Consider the following 12,921-nt stretch of genomic DNA (forward strand, 5'->3'; position numbering starts at 1 on the left):
CGGTACTACTTATATACACTCACAGCTTAAAAGGTACTACCGGTACTACTTATATACACTCACAGCTTAAAAGGTACTGCCGGTACTACTTATATACACTCACAGCTTAAAAGGCACTACCGGTACTACTTATATACACTCACAGCTTAAAAGGTATTACTACTTATATACACTCACAGCTTAAAAGGTACTGCCGGTACTACTTATATACACTCACAGCTTAAAAGGCACTACCGGTACTACTTATATACACTCACAGCTTAAAAGGTATTACTACTTATATACACTCACAGCTTAAAAGGTACTGCCGGTACTACTTATATACACTCACAGCTTAAAAGGCACTACCAGTACTACTTATATACACTCACAGCTTAAAAGGTATTACTACTTATATACACTCACAGCTTAAAAGGTAGTACTACTTATATACACTCACAGCTTAAAACATACTACTATTTATATACACTCACAGCTTAAAAGGTACTACTACTTATATACACTCACGACTTAAAAGGTACTACTACTTATATACACTCACAGCTTAAAAGGTACTACTACTTATATACACTCAGCTTAAAAGGTACTACTACTTATATACACTCACGGCTTAAAAGGTACTACTACTTATATACACTCACGGCTTAAAAGGTACTACTACTTATATACACTCACAGCTTAAAAGGTACTACTACTTATATACACTCACAGCTTAAAAGGTACTACTGCTTATATACACTCACGGCTTAAAAGGTACTACTACTTATATACACTCACAGCTTAAAAGTTACTACTACTTATATACACTCACAGCTTAAAATGTACTACAATTTATATACACTCACACTTAAAAAGTACTACAACTTGTATACACTCACACTTAAAAGGTACTACAACTTATATACACTCACACTAAAAATATACTACAACTTAATTACACTCACACTTAAAAAGTACTACAACTTATTTACACTCACACTTAAAAGGTACTACAACTTACATACACTCACACTTAAAAAGTACTACAACTTATTTACACTCACACTTAAAATGTACTACAACTTATTTACACTCACACTTAAAAATTACTACAACTTATATACACTCACACTTAAAACGTACTACAACTTATATACACTCACACTTAAAAAGTACTACAACTTATATACACTCACACTAAAAAGGTACTACAACTTAATAAGATACTACAACTTATATACACACTTACACTAAAAAGGTGCTACAACTTGTATACACTCACACTTAAAAAGTACTACAACTTATATACACTCACACTTAAAAAGGTACTACAACTTATATATACTCACACTAAAAAGGTACTACAACTTATATACAGTCACACTAAAAAGGTACTACAACTTATATATACTCACACTAAAAAGGTACTACAACTGGTATACACTCACACTTAAAAAGTGCTACAACTTATATACACTCACACTTAAAAAGTACTACAACTTATATACACTCCCACTTAAAAAGTACTACAACTTGTATACACTCACACTTAAAAAGTACTACAACTTGTATACACTCACACTTAAAAAGCACTACAACTTGTATACTCTCACACTTAAAAAGTACTACAACTTGTATACACTCACACTTAAAAGGTACTACAACTTGTATACACTCACACTTAAAAAGTACTACAACTTGTATACACTCACACTTAAAAAGCACTACAACTTGTATACACTCACACTTAAAAGGTACTACAACTTGTATACACTCACACTTAAAAAGTACTACAACTTGTATACACTCACACTTAAAAAGCACTACAACTTGTATACTCTCACACTTAAAAAGTACTACAACTTGTATACACTCACACTTAAAAAGTACTCCAACTTGTATACACTCACACTTAAAAAGTACTACAACTTGTATACACTCACACTTAAAAAGCACTACAACTTGTATACTCTCACACTTAAAAAGTACTACAACTTGTATACTCTCACACTTAAAAAGTACTACAACTTGTATACACTCACACTTAAAAAGCACTACAACTTGTATACTCTCACACTTAAAAAGTACTACAACTTGTATACACTCACACTTATAAAGTACTACAACTTATATTCGCTCACGGATAAAAATGTACAAGACTGTATTTTATTTCCAATTTTGAAGTGGTCTCTCTCACTTCCTGTTTCCTGTCACATGACCAGCATGTCGGCCAGTTCCCTGACGATGTCGTCCAGCAGCAGCCGAGGCTCGCTGGCGTCCAGTCGGGGCTCGCTGGCGTCCAGCCGAGGCTCGCTGAGCTCCATCAGCTTCAGCGACATCTACGGCGTCCCTCAGTACGAGCGCCACGACGGGGTGGCCGACACGCTGGAGCCGCACCTGCGCTACCTGCTGCCCCCGGAGGTGGTGTCCAGGGACTGCACCTTGTACAGCCCGGAGGCGTTGGGGGGGAGCAAAGCCAAGCGCTCCCACGACACGCCTCAGTCGCTGGCGTCCTTGTCCTCGCGCTCCTCGCTGTCCTCGCTGTCCCCGCCCAGCTCCCCCATGGACACGCCCTACCTCTCCGCCCCCCAGGACTGCCCCCTCACCCAGATGACGGAGGAGTACATGGAGCAGGCGGGCCGCGGGTTGTTGGAGGGCCTGCGGGCGCAGTCGCAGGACCCCGCCGCCCTCGCCGCCCTCGCCGCCGGGCACCTCGCTGACGGAAAGAACCACAGAGACGCCGGCACTCAGGGCGCCTTCAGCGGTAAGTCTCTTCAACACCAGCTGTGACAAAGTCAATCTATTCACGGAACGTGTCGATCATGTGTTTGTCCATTCACGCACGCACACACACTTACATCAAGTAATGTAAATATCTATTCACACACAAACAGCATGTACATACCTATGTCTTTCCATTCACATACTGTACACAATATGTAAAGATGTCCTTCCATTCACATACAGACTTGATTTAAATACTGTATGTCCTTCCCTTCACATAAACAAAACATCCATCTATCCATTCGGCCATTAACATAGATGGATGTTTAACATCCATCTATCTATTGAAATACAGACATCATGTCAACATGTTTGTCCATTCACGTACACAAACAATGTAAACATCTGTCTATCCATTCAAATGCACACATGGTAACATGTTTGTCCATTCATGTACACAAACAATGAAAACATCTGTCTATCCATTCAAATACACACATATGGTTAACACGTGTGTCCATTTACGTACACACACAATGAAGACATCTATCTTATCCATTCAAATACACACATAAGGTTAACATGTGTGTCCATTCACGTACACAAACAATGAGAACATCTGTTTTATCATTCAAATACACACATAATTGTTAACATGTTTGTCTATTCACGTACACAAACAATGTAAACATCTGTCCATCCATTCAAATGCACACATGGTAACATGTTTGTCCATTCATGTACACAAACAATGAAAACATCTGTCTATCCATTCAAATACACACATATTGTTAACGTGTTTGTCCATTTACGTACACACACAATGAAGACATCTATCTTATCCATTCAAATACACACATAAGGTTAACATGTGTGTCCATTCACGTACACAAACAATGAGAACATCTGTTTTATCATTCAAATACACACATAATTGTTAACATGTTTGTCCATTCACGTACACAAACAATGTAAACATCTGTCTGTCCATTCAAATGCACACATGGTAACATGTTTGTCCATTCATGTACACAAACAATGAAAACATCTGTCTATCCATTCAAATACACACATATTGTTAACATGTTTGTCCATTTACGTACACACACAATGAAGACATCTATCTTATCCATTCAAATACACACATAATGTTAACATGTTTGTCCATTCACGTACACAAACAATGAAAACATCTGTCTATCCATTCAAATACATGTCAACATGTTTTCCATTCACGTACGCACACAATTAAAACATCTGTTTTATCCATTCAAATACACACATAATGTTAACATGTGTGTCCATTCACGTTCACAAACAATAAAAACATTTGTCTATCCATTCAAATACACACATAGTGTCAACATGTTTGTCCATTCACGTACACAAACAATGTAAACATCTGTCTATCCATTCAAATGCACACATGGTAACATGTTTGTCCATTCATGTACACAAACAATGAAAACATCTGTCTATCCATTCAAATACACACATATTGTTAACATGTTTGTCCATGTACGTACACACACAATGAAGACATCTATCCTATCCATTCAAATACACACATAAGGTTAACATGTTTGTCCATTCACGTACACAAACAAATGAAAACATCTGTCTATCCATTCAAATACATGTCAACATGTTTTCCATTCACGTACGCACACAATTAAAACATCTGTTTTATCCATTCAAATACACACATAATGTTAACATGTGTGTCCATTCACGTTCACAAACAATAAAAACATTTGTCTATCCATTCAAATACACACATAGTGTCAACATGTTTGTCCATTCACGTACACAAACAATGTAAACATCTGTCTATCCATTCAAATGCACACATGGTAACATGTTTGTCCATTCATGTACACAAACAATGAAAACATCTGTCTATCCATTCAAATACACACATAAGGAAGGCTGAACGAATCTGGCGGAATACAAAACTTCATATTCACCATGACATCTATAAAGAGAGCCTCCAGGCCTACAATTTAGTCTTAAAAAGTGCTAGAGAAACATTCTTCTCCAATATCATAAACAGCAACACAAATAAGGCCAAAACCCTATTCACAATCGTTGACAGACTGACTAAACCCCCAACACAAATACCAGCCGAACTCCATTCCACGCAGAAATGCAATGACTTTGCATTCTTTTATACTGATAAAATTGAAGGCATCAGACGCACCATCAATATCTCAAGTAAAAAAGTTGGATCACCACCCCATTTAGGCAAAAGTAACACAGCAATGATGGCAAGCTTTAATGCCATAGACTCTAAAACTCTAGTGGAAACGGTGACAGCTCTAAAGTCATCCACCTGCTGCCTTGATGTTTTACCTACCAACTTCTTTAAGAATGTTTTTGACTGCCTATCAACAGACATCTTGCAAATAGTTAATAATTCTATTAAATCGGGCAATTTCCCGAAGGCTTTCAAAACTGCAGTCATTAAACCTCTTCTAAAAAAGCAGAGCCTAGATGCCTCTGTTATCAACAACTACAGACCAATTTCAAATCTACCATTCATAAGTAAAATAATTGAGAAAGTTGTCCTCCAACAACTAAATCACTTCTTGGCTTCTACTGGCTGCCACAACAACTTCCAGTCAGGATTTCGACCTCTTCATAGCACAGAGACGGCCCTTCTTAAAGTTATAAATGACATCCGTCTAAACACAGACTCTGGCAAAACTTCAGTATTAATGCTTTTGGACCTCAGTGCTGCATTTGACACTGTCGACCACTCAATACTTTTGGACAGGTTGGAAAACTGGGTGGGGATCTCAGGCACAGTTTTAAGCTGGTTCAAGTCATATCTACAAGATAGGAACTATTTTGTTTCCATTGGTGACTTTGTATCAGAACCAACCAACGTAACGTGTGGAGTCCCCCAAGGTTCAATCTTGGGGCCGACTTTATTTAACATCTATATGCTCCCACTAGGACAAATCATGCAAAATAATAACATTGACCATCATTGCTATGCCGATGACACCCAAATCTATGTAGCGCTATCACCAAATGACTATCGCCCCATAGATCTTCTGTGCCAGTGCATTGAGCAAGTCAAACACTGGATGTGCCAAAATTTCCTACAACTAAATGAAGATAAAACTGAGATAATTGTTTTTGGTGCTAAAAAAGAAAGGTTTAAAGTCATCCAACACCTTCAATCACTGTCCCTGAAAACCTCAAATAAAGCCAGAAATCTTGGGGTTATTTTAGATTCTGATTTACATTTCGACAGTCACATCAAATCAGTAACAAAATCGGCCTACTATCACCTCAAAAATGTAAAAAGACTTAGAGGGCTCATGTCAGCTCAAGACTTAGAAAAACTTGTACATGCCTTTATTACCAGTAGGCTAGACTATTGTAATGGTCTCCTTGCAGGTCTTCCCAAAAAAACTGTCAGGCAGCTACAGCTTGTTCAGAACGCTGCTGCTAGAGTTCTAACAAAGACCAAAAAATGTGAGCACATTACACCAATTCTTAAATCCTTACATTGGCTCCCTGTACATCAGAGAATAGATTTCAAAATCCTCCTGCTCACATATAAATCACTACATGGTCTAGGGCCCAAGTATATCACTGATATGCTCCCACTATATACGCCCTCTAGATCACTAAGATCTTCTGAGACCAATCTGTTAGCGGTTCCAAGAGTAAACTCAAATCAAGGGAGATCATCATTCAGTCACTATGCAACAAATAGCTGGAATAAACTTCCCGAAGATGTCAGACTCTCCCCAACTCTCACTACTTTTAAAACTAGACTGAAGACTTTTATGTTCACCTTAGCTTTCAGCTAAATCTTTTAATCTTTTAACTTTTAACGTCTGCACTGTTTTTATTTTTATTGTCTGCATTTTAATTTTGCTTTTATTTTCTTTCATTTCACTTTGTTGTCTGTGAAGCACTTTGAGTCTGCCTTGTGTATGAAAAGCGCTATACAAATAAAGTTGCCTTGCCTTGCCTTGCCTTGCCTAAGGTTAACATGTTTGTCCATTCACGTACACAAACAATGAGAACATCTGTTTTATCATTCAAATACACACATAATGTTAACATGTTTGTCCATTCACGTACACAAACAATGAAAACATCTGTCTATCCATTCAAATACATGTCAACATGTTTTCCATTCACGTACGCACACAATTAAAACATCTGTTTTATCCATTCAAATACACACATAATGTTAACATGTGTGTCCATTCACGTTCACAAACAATAAAAACATTTGTCTATCCATTCAAATACACACGTAGTGTCAACATGTTTGTCCATTCACGTACACAAACAATGTAAACATCTGTCTATCCATTCAAATGCACACATGGTAACATGTTTGTCCATTCATGTACACAAACAATGAAAACATCTGTCTATTCATTCAAATACACACATATTGTTAACATGTTTGTCCATTTACGTACACACACAATGAAGACATCTATCTTATCCATTCAAATACACACATAAGGTTAACATGTTTGTCCATTCACGTACACAAACAATGAGAACATCTGTTTTATCATTCAAATACACACATAATGTTAACATGTTTGTCCATTCACGTACACAAACAATGAAAACATCTGTCTATCCATTCAAATACATGTCAACATGTTTTCCATTCACGTACGCACACAATTAAAACATCTGTTTTATCCATTCAAATACACACATAATGTTAACATGTGTGTCCATTCACGTTCACAAACAACAAAAACATTTGTCTATCTATTCAAATACACATTTAGTGTCAACATGTTTGTCCATTCACGTACACAAACAATGTAAACATCTGTCTATCCATTCAAATGCACACATGGTAACATGGTTGTCCATTCATGTACACAAACAATGAAAACATCTGTCTATCCATTCAAATACACACATATTGTTAACGTGTTTGTCCATTTACGTACACACACAATGAAGACATCTAGCTTATCCATTCAAATACACACATAAGGTTAACATGTTTGTCCATTCACGTACACAAACAATGAGAACATCTGTTTTATCATTCAAATACACACATAATGTTAACATGTTTGTCCATTCACGTACACAAACAATGAAAACATCTGTCTATCCATTCAAATACATGTCAACATGTTTTCCATTCACGTACGCACACAATTAAAACATCTGTTTTATCCATTCAAATACACACAAAATGTTAACATGCGTGTCCATTCACGTTCACAAACAATAAAAACATTTGTCTATCCATTCAAATACACACATAGTGTCAACATGTTTGTCCATTCACGTACACAAACAATGAAAACATCTGTTTATCATTCAAATACATACATAATGTTAAAATGTTTGTCCATTCACGTACACAAACGATGAAAACATCTGTCTATCCATTCAAATACATGTCAACATGTTTGTCCATTCACGTACGCACACAATTAAAACATCTGTTTATCATTCAAATACATACATAATGTTAACATGTTTGTCCATTCACGTACACAAACGATGAAAACATTTGTCTATCCGTTCAAATACATGTCACCACGTACGCACACAATGAAAACATCTGTCTATCCATTCAAATACACACATAATGTTAACATGTTTGTCCATTCACGTGCACAAACAGTGAAAACATCTGTCTATCCATTCAAATACACACATAATATTAACATGGTTGCCCATTAACATACAAAAGCAATGTAAACATCCATCTATCTATTGAAATACAGACATCATATCAACACGTTTGTCCATTCACGTTTGCACCACCTGCATTCTGGTGTGCAGGAGTGACTCTGCGGGGAAACAGCGCCAACAGAAGCAGCAGGAGGACCAGGAGGGTCTCCGCAGGCGTGTCCGAGGACGCCCTGGCGACCGACAGCGGCGTGTTCGAGGCGTGGGGCAGGAAGTGAGCGGCGTCCACTCCGCCTGTGAGCGAGCAACACGAAGCCAGACCTCATTTCTTGCTGCGTTGTCGTCCCAACAGGGCGGAGGAGTCCGAGGACATGTCCTTCACCAAGGAGCAGACCATCCCCAACGAGCCCCCGCAGATCCAACTGGGCCTGCTGTGAGTCCCAGTAAGCTTGTGGGCGTCCATCCTGGCCGAGGAGGACCTAACCTCACCTTGTCCCTCCCGCACGTCTGTCCAGGTGGGAGTCGGCCTCGCAGTCTCTGCGTCTGCATCTGCTCCAGCTGAAGAACCTCAGCAGGTCCGCCGTGAGGGACGGACACAAAGTGTGAGTGAGCGCTTGTCCTGACAGACCTGCTGGTTTTTTTTGTACAATCCGTTTTAAAAATATGCTTTTAGACCATCTTCATGCAACTTTTTTTTTTTTTTTTCAAACATTGATTTAAATGACATGAATTGTCTAGCAAACATCAAATGTAGTTTTTCTCCCCACAGGTAGAATTAATAACGATACTGATGATAAATACAGTAAGAAACCACAGACAGATGTCAACATAAAACCACATTCCTGAACGACCTTAGACAGAGCACACAAAAGGCTCATCAACCACCCACATTTCAATTGTGATTCTATTAGGGTTAATTTGTTTATTTGTATCAGTTTCTCCTACTATTCTGCCCTCCTGAATGTAAGTATTTAGTTGGACGGATATGTAAACAGTTCTTCCATTTAGGGACTTCCAGGTTGAGCTTGTTTATTTAGACTGACCATACGTCCTCTTTTCCCCGGACATGTCCTCTTGCGGAGCTGTCCGGTCGGAGTTTCTTAAATGCCTCAAATGTCCGGCATTTTGAGTTAGGGTTGCATGTATTTTCAATGTACGTTCAGCATACTTGCCAACCTTGAGACATCCGATACCGTGGTTAAGGGCGTGGTTAATAGGGGAGTATATTTACAGCTAGATTTCACCAACTCAAGTATTTCATAAATATATATATATATATATATATATACACTACCGTTCAAAAGTTTGGGGTCACATTGAAATGTCCTTATTTTTGAAGGAAAAGCACTGTACTTTTCAATGAAGATAACTTTAAACTAGTCTTAACTGTAAAGATATACACTCTATACGGGACGGCGTGGCGAAGTGGGTAGAGTGGCTGTGCCAGCAATCGGAGGGTTGCTGGTTACTGGGGTTCAATCCCCACCTTCTACCTTCCTAGTCACGTCCGTTGTGTCCTTGGGCAAGACACTTCACCCTTTGCCTCTGATGGCTGCTGGTTAGCGCCTTGCATGGCAGCTCCCTCCATCAGTGTGTGAATGTGTGTGTGAATGGGTAAATGTGGAAATACTGTCAAAGCGCTTTGAGTACCTTGAAGGTAGAAAAGCGCTATACAAGTATAACCCATTTATCATTATTATTTATATACATTGCTAATGTGGTAAATGACTATTCTAGCTGCAAATGTCTGGTTTTTGGTGCAATATCTACATAGGTGTATAGAGGCCCATTTCCAGCAACTATCACTCCAGTGTTCTAATGGTACAATGTGTTTGCTCATTGGCTCAGAAGGCTAATTGATGATTAGAAAACCCTTGTGCAATCATGTTCACACATCTGAAAACAGTTTAGCTCCTTACAGAAGCTACAAAACTGACCTTCCTTTGAGCAGATTGAGTTTCTGGAGCAGCACATTTGTGGGGTCAATTAAACGCTCAAAATGGCCAGAAAAAGACAACTTTCATCTGAAACTCGACAGTCTATTCTTGTTCTTGGAAATGAAGGCTATTCCACAAAATTGTTTGGGTGACCCCAAACTTTTGAACGGTAGTGTATATATATATATGTATGAAATACTTGACTTTCAGTGAATTCTAGCTATATATATATGTATATATATTTATTTTATTATACATATAAATAAAATAAATACTTGAATTTCAGTGTTCCGGGGGCTATCCAGTAGATGGCAGTATTGTCCTGTTTAACTTCTCCTCCGTTCATGACTGGGCCACCGTGTTCAATGGAGAAGTCTGTTTTACAAAATGTACAGGCAACATAATTACGTACCCCTTCCCCTTCGAACTGTCCTGGATGAACTGAAATTCTTGTTTCCATTCGTTTTGGAACTTGCAAGCGTATTTCTTCATCTTGCTCGTCGACGGCGTCGCCATGTCTGTAACTTCCTCGTTCTTCTGCTTCTTCTCCTTGTTGTGTGCGCAGTTGTGCACTCTACTCTCTAAAAGCCGTAGATGTTATGACGTCATTGGGCAGGCAAGCTGTTTATATTGTGGGAAAGCGGACGTGAGAACAGGCTGTCCCCACTCAGGTCCGCATTGAGCTGGAGGGGGCGTGGCCTCCAGCTCCGGCTGAATACCGGGAGTTTGTCGGGAGAACATTTCTGCCGGGAGGTTATCGGGAGAGGCGCTGAATACCGGGAGTCTCCCGCTAAAAACGGGAGGGTTGGCAAGTATGACGTTCAGGGTTAAGAAGGGGTTAAAAACAAAACAAATTGTGAAGGTGTGCGCACGCAGCAGCATTCGTGAGGGAGGGGCAGAGACAGAGAGAGTGAGGGATTGATTGAAACTTTTATTAGTAGATTGCACAGTACAGTACATATTCCGTACAATTGACCACTAAATGGTAACACCCCAATAAGTTTTTCAACTTGTTTAAGTCGGGGTCCACGTTAATCAATTCATGGTAAAGGGAGTGGAGAGACAGAAAAGACACCCGGTTTGCTTGTTTGTTTTTTTATTGTATCGATTATCGCTTTCCGCCAGTGTTTTGTTTTGTTTATATTTGACGGGTCAAATTTCCGTCCCCGTTTACTGCGTTTTTATTCTGATTCGCCAAAAGTTTTATCAATGACAAATACTGCCTCAGTTTGCACTCGGACAAGTTTACCGCGAGGGGCTGTCAAAATAAAGACTTCATGGCAAACACTAAGGTGAGTGTAAAGTCAACATTTTTAACTCCAATAAATTAGTTATTTTAGTTTTTGTGAGTCCATGGAAACTTCACTTTTATCTCCCGATGGTTCCACATCGTTCGAGGATGGGGACAGGTTAGCTGTTAGCTTCAAGCTAACCAGCACCCGAGCAGACTCTTAGCTGTTAGCTTCAAGCTAACCAGCACCCGAGCAGACTCCTCCACCCCAAAAACATACATTGCAGGTCAAAAAACGGGGGGAAATTGTTTGCCTTTTGAAGTGTTAATGTGCGAGGAGTGTTCAAAAGGAGTCTCTTGGAGAAGTGGCTGACAAGTTAGCATCGCTGACAGTGACGTCATCACCGTCATTGTTTACTGAAGCAGAGAGAGTTATGATAAATGCGCATGCGTCGCCAGGCTCTGCTTTTTATCCATAGATTTATCAGATTTAATTTTTATCTATAGCAGGGGTGTCAAAAGTGTGCCCCGAAGGCCATTTGCGGCCCACAGCTAATGTTTTAAAGGCCCACGGCACATTCTAAAAATACTATTAAAATAAACAAAAACATAACAGAAGTGAAATAAAAAAGCTTAAAGGTGAAATGTAATTTAGAAAAAGTTGCAATGTTGACTAATAAAACAAAGCTGTTTTTTTTTCTTTCAAACTGTCATTGCTCAAAACATAATATTGAATCAAAATCAATGTTGTTATGAATTATTGACCTATCAAAGGTTCCGATTACTTCACATCAAATATTCCACTTTGACAAATATTTTTGGTGGAAGATTTTGCATATTTTGTGTGTTTGCCATTAAAAACATAGTTTTGTTTGACAAAAAAGGGCGGAAAACAAACAAACAAAAAAAAAACATAAAAAAAACTTAAACATTTAGAAATGAGGAATAGATGTGAAGTTGATGTAGACTCCAGAGATTTAAATATAAAATGTATGTATGCCCTGGCACACCATTATCATCATTTCATGACCCAAGCAAAACACTTTTTACACTTTTATACTGAAATAAATACACCTACAACTTATTCAATAAAAACATAGAAAAAACTACCAAAGTTCAGATCCATAAAGGAAAGAAGAAAGTGAATGAATGTTTATAACTGAATACATTTACATATGCATACACATTTGTTTTCTTTTTTATTATTTTTTAAAAATGAATTAAGTAACGTTTATGACAACCTTTTTCCAAAACACAATATAGAATGTGAGATATAACAGGATAATGCATACATTTGTCATTTGTTTTCAAAACGCTTACAAATAAGTGGGACCCCAAAAATATACTGTGGGACCCCATTTTCATGACTTGATGGGGTCCCTGGGACCCCATTTTGAAAAT

General features: G+C 38.4%; 1 protein-coding gene across 1 annotated transcript in view; it reads left to right on the forward strand.

Annotated features, from left to right (window-relative positions):
* Positions 1-12,921, forward strand: part of LOC133644804 (protein WWC3-like) — a 107,580-nt gene that overhangs the window by 77,738 nt on the left and 16,921 nt on the right. Inside the window, 4 exon segments of the mRNA XM_062039550.1 lie at positions 2,202-2,743; positions 8,506-8,626; positions 8,705-8,785; positions 8,868-8,954. Of these exon segments, the coding sequence (XP_061895534.1) occupies positions 2,202-2,743; positions 8,506-8,626; positions 8,705-8,785; positions 8,868-8,954 (831 nt within the window).

The sequence above is a fragment of the Entelurus aequoreus genome, linkage group LG27 (genome assembly GCF_033978785.1).
Source record: "Entelurus aequoreus isolate RoL-2023_Sb linkage group LG27, RoL_Eaeq_v1.1, whole genome shotgun sequence".
Taxonomy (NCBI): domain Eukaryota; kingdom Metazoa; phylum Chordata; class Actinopteri; order Syngnathiformes; family Syngnathidae; genus Entelurus; species Entelurus aequoreus.